Source organism: Pogoniulus pusillus, chromosome 19 (genome assembly GCF_015220805.1).
Source record: "Pogoniulus pusillus isolate bPogPus1 chromosome 19, bPogPus1.pri, whole genome shotgun sequence".
Taxonomy (NCBI): Eukaryota; Metazoa; Chordata; class Aves; order Piciformes; family Lybiidae; genus Pogoniulus; species Pogoniulus pusillus.
Window position 1 is genome coordinate 14,924,916 of NC_087282.1, and position 13,436 is coordinate 14,938,351.

General features: G+C 39.1%; 1 protein-coding gene across 5 annotated transcripts in view; it reads left to right on the forward strand.

Annotated features, from left to right (window-relative positions):
* The window catches only part of AMMECR1 (AMMECR nuclear protein 1), a 104,915-nt gene that overhangs the window by 59,520 nt on the left and 31,959 nt on the right, over positions 1-13,436 (forward strand). For all 5 annotated transcript variants that reach the window (XM_064159421.1, XM_064159423.1, XM_064159424.1 and 2 more), the window contains exon 3: positions 3,344-3,454. In XM_064159421.1, the coding sequence (XP_064015491.1) occupies positions 3,344-3,454 (111 nt within the window). The remainder of the gene's footprint in view (positions 1-3,343; positions 3,455-13,436) is intronic.

A 13,436-nucleotide genomic window follows, 5' to 3' on the forward strand; every position in this document is an offset into this window, starting at 1 on the left:
AAGAGCTGTGATGGTCAGAATGGAACAATCCCTTTTGAGAGGAAACTGAATGAACACAACCTGTTTAGTTCAGCAAAGTTAGGTCTGAAGAGGCATACAAATTCTTTCTATAAATATTTTAGGGAATAATAACCAGGAAGGGAATATAACTATTTAAACTAAAGGACAATGTTGGCACAAGAATAGCTAGGTCCAAGCTGACTGGGAAAATGGCAGGAAATCAGAGTGTTTCCAGAGGCTCTGAACTTCAATGAAGTTGTGAGGCAACCTTCTCACTTTTCATTTTGGGGGGTTTGTCCCCTTTATTTATATTGATTTTTAAGATGGAGAATAGGATGAATTTGTGAACAGAATTATATAATGTAATTATTCCTTACGAGCCTTGAAGGTTCTTGATCTTAAGGGTTAGTACTGCATGTACTGAAGCTTTGGTCCATATTACACTTTGAAGACATCTGTGATGGTAATTAAGAAAGGTAATTCTGTTTGGTAACTTCAGTGCAGACATGCTGTGATACTTTTAGTGGCTTTAGGAACAGCGAGGCAAATGTGAGGGAATACAGAACTCAAAAGATTGGGAAAAGCTCTTTAGTCAAATTCTGGCACTTATGGCTGCCAGTGGTGGTTCATTTACACAGCAGTGAGAGGTTTATGTTGGTCCAATCTGTAGGTTAATACTAATACTACCACTAGTATAAAAATATATGTATATAACCTTTACTTTTGCTGTTGGTGCTCATTGGCAGAGCATATGCAAATGTTCAGTAATCTCTTTGACATTCAGTGATGGTCCCTGGACATTTTCTTCTACTGTTCTTTTAAAGCAGCAGTAACCATGCATCCTTGAAGTAATTCCACGTTGACAAGAAAGTAAATGCGTATATTTTCCTCTGAATTACAGCCCTCCACTAAGTGTATTACAGTTAATAAATCTCATAATCCAAAGATAAAGGTCAAGAGAATAATCCTAAAGTCCAATTTGAATCTTATTCAGGCTTGTTTCTGTGCAGGGGTAGAAAGCCTTCAGCACCACTATGATCTAATAATTGTGTTGATATCTTGCAGGGGACCTGGGGTCCCTTTCTTGAAAAGATAAGTGAAATGCCATTTGCTGATCACACCAGAGAGCAGTGTAATAGCCTGGCTGCTACTAAATGGTAGGTACTAGGCCCTGCATGCTCTTCAGTTTTTATCAAACTGTTTAAAAAATGATGAAAGGGGGAGGGGCAAGGAAATAAAAGGAAATCCCAAGGGAAGAGATGACTTCAGCTTCCTCTTCTATTCATCGTTACTGAAAGAAGGGAACTTGTCCAGCTTAATCAAATAAGGAGGAAGCTGCTCTTACCAGCAGACAATAACAACTGGTTTGGAAAGTTAGGAGAGGACTAGGTATACTGCATTGGTTCTGTAAGACTAAAGCATATCCTCTGCCACCACATGATGAAGAGTATCTTGTGCCATGTCAAATGGCAAATGAGATGGAAGGAGGAAAAGCAATATGGGCTATTATTCGCTGAGAGCCCAAACCACATGTACCTATGCCACCAGCACAGGTAACATACATCTCTGTTAGACTGCAGTTTTGTAATGACTAAGCAGCTCAGAAAGCTCTTAGTCTCAGTATATGTTAAGAAGCTCAGCATGTCTAGAACAGGAGGTTCTGTTACACTACAGAGAAATTTGCAGATTATATTTTTACTGATCCTTCAGGTGAGGAGTCAGTCAAGACCCAGTTATCAATAACTGTCTTGTGCAGTGTTGTTAATCTTACAATGCACTGTTGTAAATGTGCTCATTATTTACAGCTGATAGTAGTAACGAAAAAAAAATCCTATTTTATAATGCAGCCAACTTGTTTTCTTGTGATTTTTTTTTTACTGTGTCTGTACTTCTCAATCTGCTTCCCTCTTTCAAGGCACATGTGGTAATTATGTTTGCTTAGTAATCTGCTTCTCAGATGTTAGCATGAAGTAGGTTACCTCATGTTGGACTGCTTGATCTTGATAGCAGTGGCTATGGACTATATGGTAAGGACAATGTGTAGGAAATAACTATCAAGAAAAACAAGAGGAGTTCAGCCTGATGGTTTGTACACATGAGTGGGGCCTGATCAAATAGCTCTGGAGAGAAATCAGTTGTGCATCCCTAAGTGTGCGTGTGGTGGTCACAGGTGCTTGATGTCAGAGATGCACCTTGCTTCTGCCAGCTTGAGTGCAGCGTGGCTGCAAAGAACGATACATGTTTCTGCCTGAATGGTGACTTGCCACAAAAATTAACACCAGGTTTACTTCAGGATTTAAAGGGAAAGTGCTTTGTATTTGGGGAGAGCATGATGGGGTTTGTTAGGCAGAATTGTGAACTGGTTTGTGACCAAGAGTAGTCTGTGCCAAGCTGTTTAGCTGATGTGCTTTTAAAAAATATTATTATTTTAAGCCTAACAGTAAGGGAAGGGAAATCTTGGTTGTATAATCCATTTTTTAGTTGTCTCCTTTCTGGAAAGAGTACATTTTTTTTCCGCTTTCCTTCTCTGTCCTTGTTCATCTCAGGATTAGAAATGTTAGAGCTGAGAGGTCTGAGTGCTCAGGAGTCACATGCACTCCCTTCAGAAGTCCAAGCTTGTGTAGTTCTCTGTTGCTTATGTACTGATGCAGTGCTCTAGTACTGCAAGGAAACTTTGATCCCTAAAAAGCTGTATGGTTTATCTCTTTCTTGTTAACTTAGTGTACAGGTTGGTACAAAGTTGTCTGATAGTATTTCTTTGTAACTCTCCCACTCATAATTGAGATGTTAACTTACTGAGAATTTACTTCACTCGTGGTTAATTTTGGATGTTCTTAAGTACTAACTTGGGCTTCATGGAGAAAATTTCCTTTCTTCAGGCAGTTCTTTAAATTTCTTTCAGCAGAGTGTTCCTAAATTTTCTTGTTCTGCAAGGATTTCTAGTAGTTAGTGTTAAGGACTAAAGTATTTGTATCGAGGTAGGGGGTGCCCAGTATGACAGGGCTATTTTTCTGTCCTGTATAGGCTTCTGTATGTACGGATGGATGTCTTGGGCAAGGCTTGTCACAGGAGAAGGCCAATGGCTAAGAGTGAGGGACACTGAACACATCCCACGCAATTGCACTGCATCCATTGACTCTTCCACTAATCTTCTTTTCTACTGTATCGCATGAGCAGTGTTTTCAGAAGAGTCAGAAGAATTGCAAGGGACATTCTAAATGCTGTGTCCTGTTCAGGTGCAGTTATTTGAGAGATCTGCCCCAAATGGCAGGGCATAGTTGCCAAAGTGTCACTGTCAGTATTGCTTCTGTGATCATGTCTCTTTTTTTCTTCTCTAACACAGCCCACTGTTTGTAACGTGGAAGATCGGTCGAGATAAACGATTGCGTGGATGCATAGGTACTTTTTCTGCCATGAACCTGCATTCAGGACTCAGGGAGTACACACTTACTAGGTAAGACCTCTTTCCACAGCCTTAACTGACGTATTTAACTAGTCTGCTGAAGAGATGATTGGTGTGCTTTGGTGTGTCTGGGTTTCTTGGCTGTCACTGATCAATGAAAACTTGTATCTTCTTTGGATGCTAAGTGCCTGGTTAGTTGACTGCTGGTGTCAAGAGGCTATGGTTTCAGTTAAAAACTGTAACTGGAGCCTGTTTTCTTTTTATTGATCTGGAAAACTACTCTCCAGTAGCTTACTGTAACTGACTATTATAGTATTTTCTCCAGTGTTCAGACAGATTTTAGCCATAAATAGTTAATGTTAGAGCAGAAGACCAGAAAGTCAGGTTTGGGGATTATCCTATTCACACTCCTAAAACAGCAGGTATTCTCACCTCTTCTCCATCAGGTCCTTCCAATCAGCTGCAGTTAATTTAATGCTACAAATTTCCATTACATGTTACTCTTCAGATACATCTCAGCCCCTGAGTGGGAAGCTTCTGGATGAGGGAGGTAAGTGATGATAATCCTTCACTCCCTGGCAGCATAATCCTTCATTTTTTGAGCTACACCTAAATTCATTCACCTTAATATTGTTCCATTTCCTTTGCATAGAGTGAAAACTAATAAGATTATCACTAGAGCTAGTAGCAAGCTTTCTACTTGTATTTTCTAAGAGTTTTCTTAAGTTTATTTTCTAAAGAATCAATGGAATTTTGTTCCACTTGGTTACAATAGACCGTTTATAGTGCTTTAAAATAGAAACTACATTCTGGCATGTGTAGATCTCTATAATTGCCATCACTTAAAATAATTGGTGCTTCCAGATCACTTTAGATTTTGAGGCCTTCCTTCATTACAGAGTTCTTCCTCTTTGCTGTTGAAACACCATGTCGATCCTAGTATTAAGTAACATCAAAATAGGACATGGCTTTTTCTTAAATGTCTCCCTAGTTTGTTGCAAGCTGAAGTTCATTTCATGCTTCTCTGCTCAGCTCGAAGAAATCAACTGCTCATCTCCTGGAGTCCTTACAGACTTCTGAAAGATGTAGTTGCTTTTATTGTGTTGGTTTTATTTATTACGTGATATGGAATGCTTCAGGTTGTGTCCTTTAAAACCTCAACAATCAAAATAGTCAATGAAAAGATGCTTGTAATAAAATTCAAAGCAATTTCTTTGTTGCAGGTTAAAAACCTTAAAATCTCAACTGTTAGGGAGCCAGACTGGAGGAAAATCAACTTGCCCCCTGCACTGGAGAGTGTTTCATTTATATGTGTACTTTACAGTGCCTGATTGAGAACAATGAGCTTGTACAGAAAATTACCTCCTAAGACTAGGGAGAAGGTGATAGACAAAGTAGTAGTCTTTGTTGCCCATAGATGTTTCCATTCTTAGAAATCACCCACGCCTGAAATCCGGCACACCTTTAAAAATGCCTGTAAGAGTCTTGTCACTGCATTCTAAATCTGAAAGCTGAAGTCCAAATATACAAAGAGTGATGCAAATAAAAGGGAACAGAAACATTTTCAGTGTGGTATTTAAATGAAGGCCACATGCTAGGGATGCTGGTACTGTGCTGTGCAAAGGGTCAGTCAGTGATTTTCAAATAAGAGAAGGGAAACTCTACCAACCTACTCTGCAGAAATCTTTGTGAGATCATCAGTTATTTTAAAATAATTATATTTAGTTAAATATTTTATTTTATTGCCTCTTATGGGCAACCTTTTTTCATATTTATGGCACCAACAAACTTCAGCTGTGACCACTGAAATGTAAATTTCATATCTGAATGTATAAAAAAGTGGTTCTCTTCTATCAGTTACTTAAAACAGCAAATGAAGGGTACCTGTGATCAGTTTTCTTCGTGGTGTTAGTCTTTTCAGCTACAGAGCTTCCGGAGGAGAGCATTTGAGGAATAACAGAAGCACCTTTGAAACACCTGTGAACTTTCATTTGGAGCTCCACAGTCCTTCCTAGGAGGGATCAGAAACTAGGACATTATGGCTTGACCCAGCAGTACATGGGCAACAGGCTCCTGCAGAAGATACGACAGTTCCTGAAAGTGAAAACAAAAACTTCTTCAGGGGAGGCAAAAATTAAACAACAAAGTAGGTAGAGTGAGAAGAGACTCTCCAGAAAGTGGAATTTGACCAAAAAGTTCAGTTGAGGATACAGGCAAACATTTTTCTGGCTTTATTTCACTTGGACACCGTCAGGCACATTTCCTCAGTTACTCTGAAAATACAGGGTGACTAAACAGAACCAGGTTGTTTGTCTGGTTCGTTCTTATCTTTTTCAACACCTTTTGTGGAACTGTGGTCTAACCTTCAGTGAGTAAAACAGTACAGAACATCTGTTCTTAAGTGCCCCAGTACTGCAGCAAACAACATATCCACATCTTCCTTCAGACATGAATTTATTACAGATATGCTGAGTAGTGCTTAGGGTCACAAATAAAACTTTCTTAATTCCAGTGGTGATCTTTAGTTGCGTGTTGTACTCTGTGTAGTGCACATCTCCATCTCTGCAATAGTTTCTTCAAAAATAGCACAATGATAGCTCACCTAGGAATCACAGGTGAACAGTTTCATTCTTGCACACATGCATTCCCCAAATAAAACACTTTTTGGGGGACTGTAAACAAAAATGGTGATGGTGTGTGACCTAGTGAGTATCTCCTCCCTATTTTGAACTCTGTAGGATGTTATGCTGATATTGCCAGTACGTTTTACACAGGAAATTTGTGTGGGATGATTGATCATTAATTGTATGCATCTATTAAGTTGTGAGGAGGGATGAGAATACTCGCTGTTGAAACTACTAGTACTGTATTCCTAATAAAATTTGTGTGTCACACTTCAATTTTCTCTGCAATCATATCAGTGAACCACAGGGGAAATGAAGTAGATTATTAAAAACTTCTCTAGAACTATATGAAAAGATAGATGCAGATTTAGTGCTGCTTTTAAAAAATACAATTTTACTTGGGAATTGATTTGATAAAAATAAAACCCTCTAACCTTGTCCAAAATGTTTTGCAGTTTTGGATGTTGTGTAGGCAAAACAGTCCTTTAGACTGAGTGTGTTAATTGAATGTCCCACCTGAATGTGCAAAATTAAACCAACCCAGATTATGAAAAATACCTTGTGTTTTACAGCTCCTTCAAGAAAATACACTGAACTTGGAAGCAGGTTACCACAGAATTTCATAACAGGTTGATAAATTACTTTTTCATGTATTCTTTTCTGCAGTGAGACTTAAGAGTTTGGCACTGAACTTCTACACTTGAGATACTGAGTAAATTTATTTTGTTTATCCATTTGTGTTTATTTTTTTCCTCCTCATATAATTTGGAGTCATATTTTATACCTAGTGGATATAGCAAGTGTATACATTTTAACTCTGCATTGGCTTATCTGCTCAAGATTAGAATATGTATCTGGGGAGGGATGATAGAAAAGCAGCGGATAAAGGGATACATTACATGATGGAGCCTTCTATCGTAGAGGAATGCAGTGAAGAAAACTGGGAGGACTCCAGGCCTTAAGTGCATTAGCACAACGTCTGAAAACTGGATTTAAATGTTCAAGTAGTATGTAGCCCACCTTCCTTAACTAGCATAGACCTCTCTCTACTGATTGTATGATGTAATCAGTCTTCTTATTGCATGCTCTGCTTTACCTGAGAGAAATGTGACTGCTGTCAGACATTCACCTTAGATGTGGTTGATCAAGAAAAGGAAACAAAAAAGGGAAACTTGAGATAGGAAGCACAAGACTGAAGGAAATAAAACCTGCAACCCAACTTTCTCATATCTGAATTTGAGTGTACAATTTGGCTACCAGTGGCATCAAGTACTGCTCAGTATTTATAAGCAGCTTCAAGACCTTGTCACTAGCCTGCTTTGTGTGAAAAACATTGGCCCTTTCATCCTATCATGGTAAAATTAACCGTTCAGCTGCAAGATTACAGTATGGCACAGCTATTTAAGGGGCAAAATTGAAAAATATTGAATGACTGATCACATTACTATTGATGTTGGCCTTATTTACTAAAGACTAGAGGCAAGTATTTTTGCAGACGGGGCAGCTTTCCTCTGTGGCCAGCTGAGGTTGTTACTTTGTTTAATTCCTCTTTTCTTTTTTAGTAATCCTAGACTTGTTCAACCTTCTCTGTAATCAGCCTCTGCAGCTCTGTGCTAACTTCCCACAACCTCTTACGGTCATCAGGCAAAGCTGCTGTGGGTATAGGGAGTCACTGCTGTTGATCTGGGGTGAAGCCTACTTATGTATCTGACTGCCACTTTGGAATTATGTTTCTGACATTTGTTGTGACCTTCACAGAAATCATGGTCTGAATTAATTACTGCAAATAGTAGTTCATGTAATATTTCAGAGCACGTTGTTGTGTCTGTGTGCTCACAGAATGCTTTGCAGCCTGTCTTATTTTGTGGCTTTGATTTATAGTAGGCCATGGCTGCAAGTCAGCCTTTTTTTTACTCTCTTACTGCTCTGTGTTTGGCGGCCACCAATGAAAAATGCCTGATAATTGCAAGATGAAGCTTACACTGTCACTTCTAAACTCTGCAGAGAGCAATGTAGTCTGAACTCAGCAATGTTGTGCTGTTCTTGTGCATTTAACATTGTTTTCAAAGCCAGGAAACATCATGTTACTGCTGCCCCATTTGTATGCTTCCATGAAAAGCAGGTATCTGTTGGATGCCTCTTGAGTTTTCAGGGTTCTCTTATAAAGACAGAAGGCAGAGATTTTGCCCTTATTAAAGGATGACCAGCAAGAGAGACAGGATGTCATGGTGAGAACAGGTGCTTAGGGAGATATGTGGTAGCATGTTTCATGTCTACCTGCATGGATGGATAACCAGTGGGTCCCACTGAGTGTGTGAGAAGTCAGTGGCAATAGCCATCTGGAATGTGTAACACCTAATTCCATTCACCCCTCATGATTCCAGTTAGTTGTTAAGTTTATAGTGGGGTTTCAACGTACAAAATCTACTAGGCTTTAACACTGAAAGTGCCACAGATGCTGTCAAAGCCTTCAGAGCCAGCATGTCTGCAGGCGTCTTGGGCTCCTCAGGTGGTCACAGCACGTGTCCTTCACTTGCACCATCACATCCCTTTGAGTGACAAGGCTCTGTCCTAGAGAAGCTGCAGTTAGGAGTGATTTCAGAGCATCCTGCTTTCCAGGGAAGGTAGGAAGAGAGGTACCAAACTGACACTTGGAATGGTGTACTGAGTACTTTCCCTCAGCTCAGAGCTGGGTCTCTGGCCCTGTGGAAGGTTCAAAGATGCTGAAGAAGTTAATGCTGCTTCTGTTAATTTGTACCCAATGAAGGATTGGTAGTTGACATAGACATCTTCCAGTGCCTAATGTAAGGCAGATTCTTCTTGTCATGTAGTCAGCTGCAGAGTGATTTAAGTGATTCTCATCACTTTGTAGCAATCTCCAGTCACTAGCCTCCTTAGCAAAAGAAAGGAGCCTGAGACAAAGCCATATCATCTGGTACAGAGATGAGGCTTTACTGAAACTTGGAGCTCTTCCTATTTCTAAATTTCATCTAAGCTGAAAAAGCTTATTGCTAAACTACTATGGACATTAATTTTACAAATAACAATGCTTTAATTTGGGTAAATCATCAGATCTGTTTTAGTGGAATATAATTATTTCGTAGTAAAATGGATTTTGATGTAAATTTACAGTACCAGAAACTTTAATTGAAGTATACAAATTTGAATTTATTGAGCCAGGCTTAGTTCCTCTCTGAGTCAGTTCAGTAAGTAGGTCTGTAATGATTTTGTGCGCACAGTGCCAGGTTGTTATTTCAGGGAACTGTTGCTTAACAGAACTGTCTACTGCCTTTTCTCAAAGGGCAAGCTAAATACTGGCTGTAGAAGTGGAAGAAAACTCAAACTTTTGCTTTAATGATGAGTTAAGTGTTTCTCCTTATTTCATTCTGAAATGAAAAGAAAATGTTTTTAGGAGGGAGAAGCAGCATGCCCTAATGAATATGCATTTCCTGTACATTGTGTGTGTTGGGGATGTAACAGTGCTGCCTTAATCCTTTTTTTCCCCCCATTTATTGAAAAATAAAAGGATATGGGATTTGTAATTGTTGGTCTATTTTTCCTGAGAAAAACCTTTCTAGACCTTTGAACCTAATTGATAGATGATAGCCTGTTTCCTTAGCAACACTTCCTGAAAGCAGGCAGAGGAAAGCACCAGAAATGGAAGGACAGTCCTTAGATGTCCTTAGTCTTTATGAAAGGAGGAGCACATAATGAGGCCCAACCGAAGCTTTTTAAACAGATCCAGGTTTATCAAATATTGATAACCATTTTACTGTTTTGCTGGCAAAACTGCATTATGGAATATGAATTCTTTGGCCCTAGGGAATGCATTACTGTGTTTGGTGGAAGAAACTTAGCCTGTGAGTTGACTATTTATGAAAGGAAACTGAAATTTACGAAATTGCTGTATCTATATGAAATGGCTTAACAAAGCTTGGAGAGGATTTTGCTGGGACCATCATGCGAGTTCTCAGCAGTAAAATTTAGACAGAACTGTCCAGAATTACAACACTTATTTCATGATTTAATTTACAAAAAAGAAGAGATGCATTAAAAATCAGGAATTTCAAAACCACACTTCTCATAGACTGCACACTTGGAAAAAGCCATGGTCAAGCAAAATAACTTGTGTTAGTTGATGTAGTTGGTGGCATTTTGAACAAAGCAGATGTTGCTGAAATTTGACTGAATGCAAATCCATCCAGCAGGCTTCCCAGATGCACTGCAGGGAGGAGCCATGTCGCTTGTGACTTCAGTCTTTCCCACCATGCTCTTTCATTTCATGCTTCTCCCACACAGTCTCCTTCTGTTACACTAAGAAAGCAGCGCACACCCTGTTAGTTCAAAGGCAGAGTGCTGGCTGAGTTGAAATGCTAGTTTGGTTGGAAGTCAGATTTGTATTTGTCTTTGAATACTACCTTGACATAAGCATTTGGGAGGGAAGGCTGAGGCAAGGGAACTGGCCTCTCTGATTTTCCTGGCAAAGCTTTACTTTCCCAGACCTCTTTACTTTTCCATGATTACTATGGAGAGTTGTTAGAACTCTGTAGTTTTTGGTCAACTTCATCTTTTTGTATGATACTCTTAAAGGGAAAATCTTCAGAATGTTTTCTACGAATCTTTTAGAATGGAATTTGCTTTCACTTTGGACTAATGGTGACTTGATGATCTCTTAAGTACTACAAAGACACGGTGCATTATAGGTAGTGCTGAAAAACACAAGACAGGGCTGTGTGCTCACACAGCAGGGAGGTGTAGATCAGGTGTGTCTTGGAACACTTGTGTTGTAAAGGAAAGGGCTTGCGTATTTGAAAGGACTTAGCTAGGACAGAGTGGAAGAAGTTGGCATAGAAGTTACCTGCTTCTGGGCTGTCCACATCTTTGCAGTAGATGTTAATTTTTAATACAGAGTAAGGGACATTTCCCACCAATTTATTGCTAAGGCGAGGAGGATGGTAGAGAGAGCTTCTTAGTTCTCATAATGACCAGAAGGCTGCTGTTGGGCTTTGTCTTCTTCCTAAGGCACTGGAGATGGAGGTGCAGCAGTGGTATATTGGATGCCTCACTCAGAAGAAGGCTTAAAGGCTTTGTTTGGCTCAAGGAGCTAATATTTTCTGAAATCCACTGTTCTAATGCAAGGGATTAAGCGAGGTCAAAGGAAAAAGAATTGTCTCATGCTTATAATGCTAAAATCTTTAGACTGCAGCTTTGTGTGGGAGGCACTGTGGGAAAGGAGTCTCAATTAAAGTTTTCAGTCTGTCAGCACCTCCTCCATTTAGGTGTTTTCTGATGCTTCCTTAAGACTGTTTAAAGAAGAAATAGCACAAAATGGGTGTAGGATGCCAGGCTCCCAGCGCCCTCGTTATCTCTATTCACCTAAACATAAAGACCTTGAAAGGTTGTAAATTGAATTTACCATTTTCCATAGACCAGAGTAACAAGAATTAAAATGCTTCTGTAAATTGCAGCAGAATTTTCTGATATTTTTAAATAGTACCAACAGATACAGGTTTCAAACTCGTTCCATTTGACACTAGGAAGAGAGAAGTCATCTCCTTTACAGAGGTGTACCGATGAGAGGATAGAAAAGAAGAGTAGCATGTCCACCTCGGATGAGACATACAGGCCAGATAAAATGCTGAGGAATGTCTGAAGACTTCAAAGCCTAAACACACTTCAGATTCTGAGGTTGTCCAAAAGTCTTGTAGGCTCCAGTGCTCTCATGGATGTGTTTGTAAGCATGTGATCTCAGGAGTGGGAGAAAGCTGGTCTGTTGAGCGTCACCATTTACAAATGAAAGAAGTCTTACTGTTCATCTGATGCATTGTAGGAGGGAAATACTTAATTAGTTTTTTTAATCTTTAGGGTTGTTTTCTAACATAATTTGAAACTACAGTTTTAGGGACAAAACCACACCAGGCTTGTCCTTCTCTTTGGATTGTTGATTTGCTTCTCAAATTCTGCCATTTTCAGCTGTACTCCATGAAAGTGTCTGGAGTTATATATACATATATATATATATACACACACACCCTCCATACAAGCGTGTGTTGGTCATAGCCTTTCTTTTAGAAGCTGACCATCCCTTGATTCCTTAGCTATGTAAATACCAAAGTATGGATACAGTTTACAAAACACTTAGTAGTGTAGAAGTATATAAATAAGCAGTTGATGTGGATCAAAAAAAACTGTTTCTACCCTCAACGATTCTTTCTTTAATGCCAATTTTCAAGCTTTTAATTAAAACTTTCCTAAATGCAGTTGCAATTAACAGGCAGAGAATAGCTTTTTGACCATAGTGGAGAACAGCTCTTTTCTGGTCATCAATACCAATTTCAGTAGGACTGATAACATTCAGTTCTTAAAGCAAAGATATTGAGGACTGTGAGTGGATGGTGACATGTGTCTGTTTTAAATATGTTCAGGCTCCAATTGGAGTCTGTCAGCTCACATACTTAAATGTAAGTTTGCTGTTCTGATACAGTAGGAGTATCTTTTTTTTCTGAGTGCAGATCACTTGTGCTAAAGGGTCAGTAGTCAGCCAGGCAGTCTCTAGGCTGGAGTACAGTGTGTAGAGAACTCCCACAAGAACTTGGGGAACTTGTACAGATGTTCTGGAGCACTCTGATGAGCCTGGGCACAGCTCCTGGGAGCTTCGTCATCTGTCATTAGCTGCAACCCTAGCTTCACTGAGACGGGCCTTTGTGGTGATGGCACTTAGAGTTGTGCAAGCCAGTGTATAGAATCAGGAATATCAGCCTTCTATCAGTGAGAAATGGGACTTGACTGAAATGACTAACTACACCTTTTTATTTTTACTGAATTTTTCAGTTGAGTAAATTTTACTTAGTTTTAATTTGGTTTGACAGGAGAAGACAAGCTCTTGGATCTTTGAAGAGTACCACTTTTTTCATACTTCTGATTCAAGTAATTTAAATTACTTATACTTCTATAATACCATAAACTGAAAGAGGTCCCAAGCTACCTGTGACATGCAATTAATTCATAACTTCAGATACCAGCCTATTGCCAGTGTTTTATTTATAAAGAAAAGCCAGATTAGAAAGACATTCACACTGGTACATTCAAACAGGATTTCACAGTTTAAGGGACTAGTCATTCTTTTCTCTGTAAGAAAAGTTTCTGAAGTGAATGATCTATAATAAGAATCTGTTTGGTATATAATAAGAAGTAATTATTTTTCTTCATGTACTGGCACTGATCCCATTCATCTGAAGGGTCAATGTCAAGCCAAAATATCATTCAACTTAACTGTCTGAAGGTCGAAAGAGATTTGAATGTCTGCATTTAAAAACCAAGTTCTGTACACAGATGCATATTTTTAACAGCTTCAGTTCTCATGAAAGCCTACTAAAAGAGCTGCTTCTGCTCTCTCTAGGATAGTTTAT